We start from the raw sequence: 15,227 nt of genomic DNA on the forward strand, positions 1-15,227 counted from the left end.
AGTTTTAGGTGTTGCTCTCCAGGAATCACCGCCTAGATATGTTTTAAGCCAACATACACTGGGACACCAAATGGGTAACAGCCTAAGGCATTTGTCTAATTTTTAAATAAGATATGCGCAGAGGTTCACAGCATGGGAATGAATAATTTATGGGGGGCAGGGGGTAGGATATTCCAAAAATTTCTGTCTCCTGTAATTTTACTACAAAAAGATGTTCATGCTTGTTTCGGAAAGTGAGAGTAAGCTGCAGAATAAATAACGTACAATCAGTGTTTGTAATGTTGATCGCGCCCGGATGAAGACAGGTGTGTCTGAAAACGCGTTTATCACTGTGCATCTTAAGATAGCCTCTGCAATGTCTTCTCTTCAGTACGATGTGGAGGGTGACATCTTATGGTCATCGGCAGTGACTATCTATAGCTGGGTTTACACAGTGAGCCAAACATGTATTTTAGTGTCAAGATTGACATTTAGCCTCTTTGTCAGACAAATTCTGCTTAATCCTTAATTCCATTGATACATTTCTGGGTCTGCAGTTGCAGTGCAGTAATGTTATACTTTAATTTAATTTTCACTTGGACTCGTATATTGGTGCATGACATGAAAGGTGTCCCAGGTTGACACAAGATAGACTGTTTGATAGAGGGTCCGGGAAAAGCCGCCATACGCAGCAGTCATTTACGACGCCGTGAGTGTTTTTCTTATTGTTCGTCACTATAAACCCGTTTACGTGCTGTGAAACCTCACGTCTGGTGCTTCCAGAACTTGGTCCCCGTGTGCTTATGTCCTGACCTCCTACCTGTAGTGTTGGTCGAGTTTCATGAGCTGACTGTCAGATACAGCCAAGCTAAGGGTTCTCAGCCTTAAAAAGTGAATATTTCTCCAAAGTTACTCAGTGTGCAACTTGGCACTGGACACCTCAGGGCTGTTTTGATGATTTGAATATGAGTCTTTGGTAATAAAAACCTCATTCTCTTGTCTTTTCACTTGTTAAACTTCTGCTCTTCTCTGTTATTACAGAGTAGAAGCATACACATAGGCGATATTGCAAACATGGCGAGGGGATGTAATATGCACAGTACCTGTTCAGTAGGTGCCGGTACTGATGTTCATGCGAGCTGAGGGCCTGTTGTGTGGGTCCTGTGTATGTCTAGGACCAGGTGATATGGGTGTGGAAACATTGATCTGACCACACATTTGACGATGGAGTTCCCTGGTTAAGCCTTGTGGTAAATTTCAGAAGGTGGGGAAAGTTGCTGCTCCTGCATGGCGAGTGCCCCCCTGCTTGTCTGGCCCCCGATGCTGGCATCGTTGCAGACCTGCAGCCATCCGGATCTGCAGACATATGGAGCCCCCTTCGCTCGGATGTCCCCCACACGCGCCGGCCGGACCTTTGGCATGGAGTTCCCCTCCAGAGGGAAGTCGTGTCGAGCTCATTGTGTGCCAGCGCACTCTGGGAGTGTACACTGCTGAACTGTGACTGAATATCTGTATGAGTTTGAGTCTGTGTGTGTGTGTGAGAGAGATGTTCCACCCCACTGCATGTGTGTGAGATGTTCCACCTATCAGAACGTGTGTATGTGTGTGCATGTATGGTGCTCCATGTTTCTAAGGATGTGTGATGTTCCACCCTACTGAGTCTGTGTGTGTGTGTGTGTGTGTGTGTGTGTGAGAGAGAGAGCGATGTTCCATCCAACTGCATGTGTGTGAGATGTTACACCCTACTGAGTGCGTATGATGTTCCGCCTTCCTGAGAATGTGTGTAAGATATTCCACCCTACTGAGTATGTGTGTATAAGACGTTCCACCCGACCGAGTGTGTGTGAGATGTTCCACCCTAATGAGTGTGTGTACGATGTTCCACCCTACTCAGTGGGATCAGTCTGGCTATGATAGTGGCTCCTTTTGCATCCAGCTTGGTATTGCCTGTATCATTCCCATCTTCACCTGGACGGGAAGTGTTTACAATAATCCCCATCCGGCGGAGCCCCATGTCCTCAAGCCACCCTGCCATGTTGCTAAAGTGATTGTTTATCCAATTTTCCACTCAGTGGGTCGGTGAGAGTGAGAGGTCAGAATGACACAAAGGTCATATTTTCCGCTGCTACATTTCGTGGCTTCTGCCTCAGCAGCAGGTGCCAAACGCCAGTGTTTACAGGGAACAGCAAACGCACACGGAGCAGAACCACCGGGGATGAGTGTTCTTAAAAGGCACAATGCAGCAGCATCTCTTACGGCTGAGTTGTGCGTAGGGGACAGAGGGGTGTTAGCAGGTTTATACAGCACCGACGTCACGGCTCTGAGGGAGGCTTTTAGAAGTCGGGTCGATTAAAATAAAGACAAATAAATCAATCAGGGGAACAATTAGCTTCCACTTCTAAGTGCCTGCGTCAATATTACTTACACTGTACATGTCAAAATGAAACTGTTTATTCCTTAAGTGAGTCTCAGTCTTTAAAGGGGGAAGAATATCAGTTAACTTTCCATGCCGTTGCACCTTTTAATTCTGACATTTTTTTATGTAAAAACTTCTGTGACAGATGCTTTAATCCAAAGTGACTTGGTGGGTGGAAGTAAAACACTGAGGAGGCTGTCAAACCAAGCGACTGCATACATCAATGCACCCTATAGAGCTTTCCTAAAACGCTATAACGTTCATCAAACTTATAAAATAGGCCAATCAAACAAAATACAGGCCTTTGAATTTGTGTTTGATATGAAACGTGAGGCGATTTGTGTGTTTGGGCATCGCTGCTGAGGTTTTGGGAGATGCTGTGAAAGGAGGCGTGGCCATGATGTGCGATACGCTGGGAGGACAGAGGAGCACCCAAACATTCCATCCCTACAGGAGGCAGAATATCTTACAATCTTGCAGCGTCTTGCATTCCTGACTTTGTTAGTGTCATTGGGGGGATCTGTTTGCTGGAGTGTAATTACTGTCCTAGGAAAAGTGAATAGGGAAAAGGGGAGGCAATTCTGTCTAGCAGAGCAGAGTGCCTTTAAACGCGAAGAGTGCGTTTCTTGGTTATGCCCATTTCATAACCTGTATACAAGAAAAGGAGGGGAAGGCATGGGAATGGGCATAACTCTGGGCTCAGCTGGGGGTTTTATTAAAGATCAGGTGTTCCTGTAGGCAATAAGACACCACCATATAAGGCCATGGTATCTCTCCACACGGAGCAGTGACCAAAAGCAGGACATGTCGGCTTCGTCAGAGGAACACAGAGCTAGTGGGCTAGATAATGGGGTTAATGGAAGGTTAGTGAAAGATCAATAGGCAAGCGTGGAGGAAAAAAAAAAGGTCAAGGCTGGACTAAGAGAGAATGAGCTTTATTAGAGTGATGAAAGAGAGACAAGTGACTGGGACAGGGAGGACAGGGTGAGGCAGCAGGGAGTGGGATGCGACCCTCCTCGCCGGCGGGACCAACTGTGGCATGGAGAAGCCTGATGCATGCAGTACTGGGTGAGGAAGTGGCAGCTCGACCGTCTTCACGGCTGAATGCTGAAATTCCTAAGAAGTCGACTGTGAGCTGATAACAGGGAGTTAATGAAGAGGTTTATCTGGGGAAAAGTACAGCCAAGGCTACCTGGGGCTCGACACAGTGACAGGAAGCTTAGCAGGCACAGGACAGCCTGTGGGTGATATTTAAGAATGGGGGGGGGGGGGGGGGGGGGGTATAGCGTCTCAATCCCGATGGAGTAAACAAATGCAAGCCACTACAGTGCCGAGGGAATAACGTGCGGTTGAGTCTGGGGAGGTGATGGCTAGGAAGTGAAGAAGAAGGCAGGCATGGGATGGGCTGGAGTTTAGCCTCACCTCCATCGCATGGCAGCTCCAGAAGCCTGCAGAGATGGAGGTCTGCAGCGGTGCTGTGTCCTGTATCCCGGTTGATGGGTGCGCTCGCTGGAGATGTGTATGGCGTGATCCCGGATGGGACGGGTGAGAAAAAAGCCCTGAAAGCGGGGACTGGCTCATCGCCTCACGGCGTCGTCTGCAGTGAGGCTGAGGCTCCTCCCTCCTTTTCCTCTGTGGGACCAGGGGTCCTGCAGGGGTCCTGGATCGGAAAAGAAGCTGTGCTGGTTGTCGCCATGGCCTGTGATTCCCCTCATGCTCCGCAGCACAAACAGACAGCTTCATATATATATTCCAAACACCTCTGGATTATTATAACTATTAACTAGCGGCTCCAACTAAACTGCAGCTCTGATTAGCAGCTGATGGTTCGATCTGCATTCATTATGCCTAAATTAGGCCCTTAATCGAAGGGGTGTCCCATGGGACCAGCAGTAGGTGGGGTTGCATCCAGTGGCTGTCATTAGCGGGGCTGCAGGCATATGCTGTTAGGGTGGTGCAGTCTTTAGGGTGGCTGTGATGCAGGCCGCCTTGGGAAAAGCAGGCAGTCTGTGCGGTGAAACCACGCATATTAATTTCTCAGTCTCCATAAGCTGATTGATGAAAACCTGAAGACAGCTTCTCTGCTCTGTGTTCCATACGGATGAGGATGCCCTTCCGTTTGTTTCCTCTTCTGTCGTTCCTACTGATAGCGAGAGCCGGATTTTCCAGAGAGACGCATAAATCTGAGCACACCACCACATTTCCTTCACGATCGCCGTGCTCATCGTCATAGTTACGGGTTATTTGCGTGGAGTAATGATGAGCATGAACTAGAAAACTTTTGAAATTCCGATAACAGGTGCATAATAAGCACATGGCCTGTCCCTAATCTTACTAATTATTATTCATAATTAAAAAGCAGAGTCTTGGCCTTGGAGAGGTGTGTGTAAGTGAAAGGACCCACAGAGATGAGCGTGTGCCCCCGCTGTACCCGGGCAGATGAATCTTCGGCAGATGCCTTGCTGTGCTCGTTTCAAGGCTAGGAGGATGTGTATAATGGACGCCAATGCTACTGTGTCAGGCTGAAACGAGGCCGTGTTCCTTTGAGAAATAACATCCTGCTTCAAGGGGTTTGCAGAGCTCACCCAAAGGAAATATTTCATGAAGTAAAAACTGTATCAGGCAAAGTATGGAAATGCAAAAGGTTCTACATAGCTACCTCACCTCCTTAGTGGGACAAACGGATGTTTTCCTACAGATTTCCATAAAATTATTTGTTTTACATTCTCTTGGGAAACACCTCCGGGGCAGAGAGACGGCATGGAGGCCACGGGAGGAGGTCTTGTTCGAGGGGCTCCGTTTGACAGCATGTGTGCAAGTGTCAGACATGTGATGCCCGTACCAACTGACAGACACAGGCTGTTTTTGTGGCACACTGTTTCTGAATTTCTCATAGTATCGTGATATCACTGCACCTGTGTGTTCAAAGCTTTGCCATTGGCTGAAATTCCTCCATGACTTTTTATTGACGCGCAGGAGCTCCTTGCATTAGCAGTATGATTGACCTTTCACCTTTAACTCTTAGGTACTGTGTGACACGCATGATTTCCGGGGGCCCCAAGACTGGGCTGAGAACAAGTGCTGATTATTTCCATAAGTTGAATCTGTACTGCCCATTATTCCATGGTAATTTTATTTGACATTTTTGTTTAGCCATCAGGTTCAGTGCAATCTTTTCGGTGGAATAGAAAGAGGAAATTGTTCCACTGTTTTTAAATGGTAACCTTACAAAGGAATTATAGAAAGAGTTTCATTCTTTTAAAAAAAAAAATAAATGCTGTATGGCTAAAAACTTAAACCTCGATGGAATTAATAGAACAATGACCCAAGGAATATATGATAACAGAATGTAATGTTGAGTTTCGAATTCTATTATATTTTGGGTTTTATGATAACAGCCATTATGAATTCCTGCTTGCCATTCATTAATTTTTTTAAATAAACTGTATAATATATATTTTTTATTTTATATTGAGTGACAACAGATTATTCACATTTCTGCTAATGGTGTTTTAATTGCTTGTCACTCCAGTTATTTTATTAACCTTCCTCAGTGACCTTTCTGTGTGATATGTCCCTGACGTCTATGAGCACAACACGTAATGGTGCACTAGACACCCCTGTATGCACTCGGTCATCTTTTTCCTCTCACACGTCAAGTGGTCAGAGGTCATTGCGCTCCTTGTGCTCAATACTCAGTGGGCTGTGTTTCTGATCCTCCTGCTCTCTGTCTCTGTGTGGTATGCTTTCTGGGTCGGGATCCCTGACCCTCCTGCTCTCAGTCTCTGTGTGGTATGCTTTCTGGGTCGGGATCCCTGACCCTCCTGCTCTTTGTCTCTGTGTGGTATGCTTTCTGGGTCGGGATTCCTGACCCTCCTGCTCTCAGTCTCTGTGTGGTATGTTTTCTGGGTCGGGATCCCTGACCCTCCTGCTCTTTGTCTCTGTGTGGTATGCTTTCTGGGTCGGGATCCCTGACCCTCCTGCTCTCAGTCTCTGTGTGGTATGCTTTCTGGGTCGGGATCCCTGACCCTCCTGCTCTTTGTCTCTGTGTGGTATGCTTTCTGGGTCGGGATTCCTGACCCTCCTGCTCTCAGTCTCTGTGTGGTATGCTTTCTGGGTCGGGATCCCTGACCCTCCTGCTCTTTGTCTCTGTGTGGTATGCTTTCTGGGTCGGGATTCCTGACCCTCCTGCTCTCAGTCTCTGTGTGGTATGCTTTCTGGGTCGGGATCCCTGACCCTCCTGCTCTTTGTCTCTGTGTGGTATGCTTTCTGGGTCGGAATCCCTGACCCTCCTGTTCTCTGTCTTTGTGTGGTATGCTTTCTGGGTCGGGATCCCTGACCCTCCTGCTCTCTGTCTCTGTGTGGTATGCTCTCTGGGTTGGGATCCCTGATCTTCCTGCTCACTGTCTCTGTGTGGTGTGCTCTCTGGGCTTGGATCCCTGACCCTCCTGCTCTCTGTCTCTGTGTGGCGTGCTCTTTGGGTTGGAACCCCTGAGCCTCCCGCTCTCTATGTCTGTGCGACCTGACGTCTTTTCGGGAACCCTGACCCTCCACCCTGTTTCTGTCTCTGTGTTTTTAGAGCTGGAGGCTGAGGAGTGGTTGAAACTTCTCTGCGTCGAGTGCCTGAGCTCCCGGCTCAATGACATCAGCCTGGGCGAGCCGGACCTGCTGGCAGCCGGCGTGCAGAGGGAGCAGAGCGGTTAGTGTTCGGTCATGTGACCATCCTCTGGTCATGTGATGATGAACAGTCTATAAAATGTGCTGTGAAGGTACAGCCGCTCACGCATTATAGATCATTTGTCAAAGGTGCGTCAGAGTTTCCAATGAGTGGCACAGAGCATCTCCACATTTTCACGTAATGAAGCTTGTCAGGGAGACAGACGCGACCGCAGCGTTTAAATGGCCTGAAACAAGCAGAGCCGCGTCACACTGAGGCAGAAATCTGCAGCCGCGCCTTTGCTCAGAACATTAATATTGCAGTTTGGGGAGGAAATGGCTTAAGAAATGAAAATCAATAGCAGCTCTACTGGCATCAGCTCCAAGGTCACGCTCTCCAGGATGCGTGAGGTGCTTTGTGGGCATCCTCACTGCTCGTACTTTTTATACATTTTACTGTTTTATCTTGGACTCCATTAACAGCCACATTTGTGGCTTCTGTCGCTGACCTGAAATACCATGTACCTGTACAGTCGCAGAAGTGTAACGATTACAGCAGCTAGATTGATAATTAAAATTTGTGTGAAATTGTACAAAATATAACCACAAATGAGAAGCAAAACCCGTTTACTCGCACGACAACCTCTGAATTTAGGCAGGATCTTATACTTGTTAAACTTTAAAAAGAAAGGATCAACCTTTTATTCTGGACAGTAAATGTAGAAGTTTGGCCTCGTTGTGCAGCATGCATAGCTAAAGTGCCATATCTAGATCATAGGAGGTGTTGCCAAAGTGGGAAAAATAATTTTGGACGACTTTCTCAACTGAAATAATAATATAACACATTAAGATAGGAGTTCCTCTCTCCACACACACACACACACACACACACAGACACACACATGTCGGGTAAACATATCTTTATGGGGACCACTCATTCATTTCTGTGGGAAAAATGCTAACGCTAACTATGACAACCTTAACCCCTACCCAGCCCTAACCATAACTAAAAGTAACGAAAATACAAGAGTTTTTTGCATTTTCAGTTTTTTTCATTGCAGTCACTGGCTTTTATAAGAGAGTTTTCTTATATAAAAAAGGGTATTCACATTATGGGGACATTTGATCCCCACAAGGTGAGGTATACCTGGACCACACACACACACAGCATTATTACTCTTAGTGATAATTCTTTGGTATTAACTGGCTCCTGGTTGGATTCAGTCTGTAAGCTTAAAGTTTATAGCACACTGAATGGCCTGTGTGTGAAGTTATTGCCTATAACTTGAACTGTTATACTGTCATTCAGATTAAACAGGATAGGCTAAAAATAAAATCACACATAAGTCATTGATGGACATTGCCTAAGAGTAGACAGTCCTCGATATATACAGTAGTAGTAAATAATATTCATTAAAATAAAATTTAACTCACCTAATACTGTGCAGAAGGTAGCCTTGCAGACAGGAATCTTAGTTGAATGATCCTCAGTCAAGAAACAGTACTCATTAGTGCTCAGTACTCATTAGTGCTCAGTACTCATTAGTGCTCAGTACTCATTAGTGCCCTCCCTATCCTTCTGGGAATCTTCGTTTTCCACTTCAGGACTTCATCGCTGGACCTTTTTAACTGTTATGAGATGCAAAATGGCTTGATCCTGCTCAGCTTTAATCCTATGAGAACAGAAAGCGTTTTTATCAAGTTTTTACCAAGATCACCAGCAGTTATCTTGTCAGTGTGGCAAAAGTCTGCAGTCTCACTGGTGTTTGAGCAGGCAGTAGCAAGCGTTTTTTTTTACTCCACCGGAATGTGTAACGCTGTTGCATTTTCTTTACTTCCTCCCGCTTACGTTTCTTCCCATGGAGGAGCGAGCACTGGCTCCTGAATTCCATCAAAGCTATTCATTTATTTTGTTCAAAATCTCAATTAAAAGTATGGGGTTTCTCCATGATGTTGACAGTCACTGGGTGCTGGCATTAATTGGAATTGTGTGCTGTGATTGGTTACCTGGAGATACAGGGCTCTGCTGCAAATCAGGGGAAAAGGGGAATATTCAAGGCAGAGAAACATGGCAGATATCGCATTTTGCATTAATCTGAACACGGAGCTTTGAATATGAATGCCAAACTTCTTTTGGCAGGAATTAGATTTTTTTTTTCCAAATGGCACCTACAACATTTTGGAACCAAACTCTTCTAATGTCGCCTCTACTCTGTGTGTGGAGTTTGCATGTTATTCCTCTGTTGTGGATCTTTACATTTCCCCTTTTTACTTATTTTGCTTTCCCGTTCTCATAACACAGGCAATGTGCTTTGTTTGTTTGACGAAATGAAGCTCACATTTGCTCTTACGTTGCTAGAGAGGACATGCAGTAAAACTCCTTAGTTACTTATAAGCTGGGTGGAAATCGCTTTCGTACAGTAACAACAGCATGGGATCCGTGTCCGGGAGTCGGAGTCGTGTCGGATCTGCCCTCCTACACGGGCCACTCACAGCTTGGCTCTTATGATTAAATCACATCTTTTTAATTTTCCCAAAATAGCGCAATAGAGTCACTTCCTCTCGCTAGTTCATGGCTTATTCTGAAAAATTAGACACAATTAGCAAAACTGTCCAGTTTCCAGCATCTCCATGAGTTTTGGTGACAGGTAGAGCAGCTTTCGCCGAGTCCCTCACCCCCCCACGCACACACAGTTTCATAATTATATCTTTGTGGGGACTCTCCATTCATGTCTATGGGGAAAACTCTAATCCAAACATGATGACCCTAACCCATACATAGCCCTAACCTTAACCATAAGTGACCACACAGAACATGACATTACCGGCATTATAGTTTTTAGATTGTATATGCAGATGTTTGTGAAGACCTGTAAAATGGTCCCCACAATGTCAGAATAACAGGTATTTATCACATTGTGGGAATATTTGGTCCCCACAATGTAGTTTATACGTGACCCCCCCCCCCCCAACCAAGCACACACACACACATGCACACACCCTCTCTAACTCACATTAGGTAGGCAACCACATTTCTGAAACAGCTATATGCACATAGAGTAAGGACATCACGCATAGATCCAAACCCAAAATTGGTGGTTCACTTGTAGCAGAACCCAGTGAACCCACGTTGGGGGAATATAATGATCGGCTGATTTCCACAGGGATCCATGGCAACCAGTCATTAACACGTGTGTCCTCTCCTTAACTTCTGATTAACGGTTTACTGGAACAGAGAATCGGAACTCCTAGTAAATTCATCCTAGTTTCTAAGGACGACCGTCTTTATCAGTCAGTTAACTCGTTGTTCCTTCACAAAGAATCGTTCTCGCACTGTTTTCACCCTTTGTGTGCGTCCCAGATTTGAATTCAAGAGAAACCCTATTATCACCGCATTGAAGGATCTTATTTGAGTCCCTCACAAAGCAAGTAGGAATGTTCTTAAGTAAATATAATTATACTATTTGCTTAATTGCCAAGATTTAGATTACATCCATTTCTGGCACATAAAGAAGCATTGTATAGTACACAAGAGTGACATAATGACAGTGTTTCACTGGACACAGTGGCTTGGCTTTGTTTCACCACGGACACACTCTGGGGGTGAATGATTGCATCACCGCTGTTGCACCTGTGATTTCAGAGAGGTTCAACGTGTACCTGATGCCAACCCCGAACCTTGACATCTACGGGGAATGCACTATGCAGATCACGCACGAGAACATCTACCTCTGGGATATTCACAACGCCCGGCTCAAGCTGGTCGTGTGGCCACTGAACTCCCTGCGAAGATACGGACGGGACTCCACCTGGTTCACGTTTGAGTCTGGGAGGTATGGGCCCCACGCCATGATGGGGGTACCTTTCAGGGGGCTTAACTGTGTCGAGATGTATTAGGCATATGCACTTTCACAAGGCCCAACTGCAGCTTTTGCAGTTAGCATCCTGACACGTTTCATTAATTCCACTTCTATTCTAACCATTTATAACACATTTTAAATCTTTTACTTGATTCATCTTTACAGTAAATTATCTTTTCTGTGAGAGCTTTGTTTATGTCTACACTGTAATAAAAGCTGCCATAATTATTTTGTTCTTGAATCAGCTGTAAGATTCCTGTGCTTTCATTTTGAATGAATCGTAAATTACCTCCAACACACATTTATACACATTTATAAATACTTATAAATCTGTCAGATTTCTCATGATTGCATTCTAGCCTGCTATAGTAATGGAGCTGATTTTCTGGATAGAACAATTTTTTTTTTTCTTACATCTGAAATATCAAGGGCCCTGACTATCTCCTTATGTACCTTTCAGTGTTATTGCAGAAGTAAAATTTGCCTGACATTTCCTCTTGGTCAAACACACATTCTTCTCCAGTTAAGCAAAGAAGGCATACATTTTTCATTAGACAAAACGTGTCTGAATTTAACGAGTTGGCCTGTGAATTCATCTGCAGTTGGAAAGGTTTCCGTGGGAGCATGCATGGCGTGCAATCAGCAGGCGGATTCTCATTGCAGGATGTGTGACACCGGAGAGGGTCTCTTCACATTTCAGACCAGAGAGGGGGAGATGATCTATCAGAGGGTACATTCTGCCACGCTGTCCATCGCCGAGCAGCATGAGAGGATGATGATGGACATGGAGAAGAGCTCACAGGTGGGTGAACTCCTACATAGGCATCGGTATCTGCTCGCTTGTGATGGGGATCGTGTGGGCTTTTCCAGAAGATTCTTTTGGAGGAGTCTATTGGGTACATACTGGCCAGCGCACGAGCAGAATCCGAGAGTGGGGATGCCAAGTGTGGAAATGCACATGATTGACGTTCGAGGGTGAAGCAGGAAGAAACGCATAGAGATGACAGGTGTTGGGTCTTGAATCTGACGTCAGTGTGGGGGTTGGGGCTGCAGGATGCGAGCTAAGCGGGACCTGCCCCTCCTTCCTGTCTTACAGGCGTACTCGAACGAGACGACATTATCGAAGTCGATATCTCTGCCGCGGAGTGCATACTGGCACCACATCACCCGGCAAATCAGCGTTGGCGACATTTACCATTTCCAAGGTAAGGCGTGGAGCGGATCCCCAAGCAAGGCTTCATTTATAGCGAGTTTCTTAGTGTGAGGCTGTTACTCCTCATGATCATGTGTGTGCATACAGGGAGTGATTTATTTTTAAAATATGCATTTTTAAAAACCAGTTTACTACACTCGCAATTCAGGTTTCTTAGCTTCATTGCACATTTGATTGGCCGTCTGTCGTGACCTGAGATGATTTTAGTCACCTCTCTGGGAGTGCATGTGACCTCGCACAAGTGTGTCATGCCAAGCACGTGGTCACTATGTGGAGAGTCTCGGTGACTCAGACCCGTCCCCCGCCTCAAGGATTCAGCACCCGCGTCATGACCTTCTTCACAGTGCTTTCATTCCCCAGGGCAGTACCAAGGACACTCCACCGTGGGGGTGAAGAACGTACCACTGTGTCGATGTGCGCTTTCCTACCCGCAGTGACTTTATTTATGCTCTGCTACCCTGAGAGTATAAATGGGAATGACAGAGCGAGAGATTGGCGCGAGGCGTATGGGAAAGTGTGCACTGACTCACCACCTTCGATGAAGGACGAGCGCTCGGGGGGGGGGGGGGGGAGCGCTCACCAGCCTCATCGTAGATTCCGCCCTCAGACACTTTCATCTCAACCAATTATGGGCTTACATTGTAATGTTAGTATGAGGTTTAGTTTTTTAGAGAGATGTAATGGGCCTTGACGTGGGATTCTGGTGATTTTTTTTATGAAACACTCACTTGTATTATTCCCTCATGCACGCATACTTTCAGAGAGTCTTTTCCCGCGTCCCATGAATAAAGGCCTGTATATTCACTAGGTCATGCTCATTTCTGTGAAATTCCTCAGGACATTTGCTTGCTGATGTGGACGGTGGGAGGAATGTGTGTGTGTGTGTTGTGTGTGTCTCTGTGGGGGGTGTTGGGGGGTGCATATTCATCATTTTGGCATCTCCACTGTTAGCTTCTGAGTTGAGTAAAGATATAATGTAGAAACCATTCATCCATCTAATCAACGTGCTCTCACACGAATGCAGACGTGGTGGAGTTGCAGCATGGGTAGCTCAAATCTGATAGATATAGGAATGCGTGGGACCTGCAAGAGGCTTTTTACGGGAAACTGCCCGGAAATGCAAAGAGAGCTAGTCACTGTACTGCGAAAGCAGTGTGTTCAAGGGCACTGCTCACTTTATGTGTGATGGGGTCGCTGGCGAGGCAGGCCGCTTCCTTTAGGGACCTTAAAGGTGTTTCTTTCCTTTTTAACTGTCAGCCCTGAGGATGGTGTCACACAGATGTGCTGTCTGGACGAGTATGGCGGGTACGAAGGAGTCTATTTTAAAAACACTTTTAGAAATAACTTGCTTGTTTTAATTTGGCACTATTCTCTGATTTAAATGTATTAAAGATTTCAAAGGGACGCATATTTGGTGTAAATAATATTTAAAAAAAATAAGGCAAACAAGAATTTAATACAACCGGACATTTAGGTTAAATGTGAAAAAGTACTCATGTCCAGGTCGGAACTGTAGCAGCGCCTTCTCAGAGGTCAGGAGAGCATGGTCACGGTTTGTTCTGTTGCTCTACATTTTTAGTGATATGAAATGCAACCTTATTTTCTGACCTCCTGTAAAGCTGTGATAACCCCTTGCCCATTTGCGCTTGCTGTTCAGTGGGAGGGACAGCTGACCCGGGTCAGTGAAACAACAGTGGCGTTTAGCTGCTGTCTTGACATTTAGAATATTGCTGGCGATCAATATCTCATTGAAATCTGGTGACAGATATATTTGGTTAGTGTGTGTCTTTGAACATAATGAATCAGGAAAAGAAATGAATCTCCCCGGGAGGTGTGCAGGTAGGGCCCTTACTGCAGCTGAGTCGCCCCCCCCCCCCGCATTTGAATGTAAGCCAGGTGGATATCCTATCTGGCTTTTTCAATTCGCTGAGTCATTCTCTGCTTTGCACTAAATACCCACAAGCCCTAAAATGCAATTAAGGACCAATGTTTCTCCTCCCGTTGTGGTTTGCAGGCTGTTATTTGTTTAAATTTCCAACCAGTTAATCTCCAGTGTGCCAGCCTGCTCCAGTGAGACATCACGTATTGTTGTTCCTGAAGTTTCAATTATTGCATTAGTCATAGGCTGCATACCCCCACTCGCGCCCAGCGAAGCCCAGCGGGCTTCCAGACTGACGGGCCGCGTCGGGGGAAGGACCACCGGTGGAACATGCGGACCTCACAGTACCATCAGAACCCGCCACTCACCCAGCGAGCTGATAAACACGATGACTGGGTGCATCTATGTAGATCTAACCCAGCAAACACTTTGACAAGCTCATTATGGTGAGAAGAGAACCAACATTGTACCAGTATGGCACTAGCTTTGTGCTTACAGCTGAAATTCAAGGTTTCCCTAGTAATTAACATTAATAATGGTCATGTACTCGTTCCATTTGGCCTTGCCTGCGAAGGCAACACATAACCCAGTGATAAGGCATTTAACCAGTTGAAGGTTAAACGCCATGAGTAGAATGACATTTACACTTGATTTATTTACTGGTAAACGACCAGCTTAGCGTAACCCTTGCAAGCTGAATTTGTCGAGACTTTTCCCACAAGAAATCCCACTGACAGGGTCTTCTCATTCTCCTGTGTCTGTTTTTGATAATCGCCTGTTTTCTGAGGGATGCGTGAGTCGTAGGCTGTGGGGTGGGATACAACCACAAATGATTAGCCTGGTGAAGCTGGGAAGGATGTCCTTGGGATGTGGGAGGACAGCAGAGCCCCCAGAGGACACCCAAGAGGGCAGAGTTCATCTTCTGTATCCTCACAGCCCAGGCTGGACTGCAAACCTGCAGCCTGGGACCCCAGGACAACTCGCTCTTTGAAGGAAAAAAAATATTTACAAAGGAAGTAACCTGTGAACTGCGATAGGTAAAAGCCTACAAGCGGAATTGGACTTGCATTTTGACTAGTGTGGTGAATGACGCTGATCTGAGGCTTCGGCAGTGCTGCACCGTGGGCAGGGAAACCTCCAGCAAGTCTTCCTGCTGCTTACGTGAGCTGCAGCACAGTCCTGGGGTGTCGAGCAGGAAGCGTCAATTAAAGCCATGAAAGAGGG

At 46.0% G+C, this 15,227-nt stretch overlaps 1 protein-coding gene across 1 annotated transcript in view; it reads left to right on the top strand.

Annotated features, from left to right (window-relative positions):
* dok6 (docking protein 6) overlaps nucleotides 1–15,227 on the top strand; it is a 45,808-nt gene that overhangs the window by 25,585 nt on the left and 4,996 nt on the right. Inside the window, exons 4-7 of the mRNA XM_048976936.1 lie at nucleotides 6,975–7,094; nucleotides 10,695–10,884; nucleotides 11,575–11,713; nucleotides 12,008–12,116. Coding sequence (XP_048832893.1) covers nucleotides 6,975–7,094; nucleotides 10,695–10,884; nucleotides 11,575–11,713; nucleotides 12,008–12,116 — 558 coding nt within the window. The remainder of the gene's footprint in view (nucleotides 1–6,974; nucleotides 7,095–10,694; nucleotides 10,885–11,574; nucleotides 11,714–12,007; nucleotides 12,117–15,227) is intronic.

The sequence above is a fragment of the Brienomyrus brachyistius genome, chromosome 15 (assembly GCF_023856365.1).
Source record: "Brienomyrus brachyistius isolate T26 chromosome 15, BBRACH_0.4, whole genome shotgun sequence".
NCBI lineage: Eukaryota > Metazoa > Chordata > Actinopteri > Osteoglossiformes > Mormyridae > Brienomyrus > Brienomyrus brachyistius.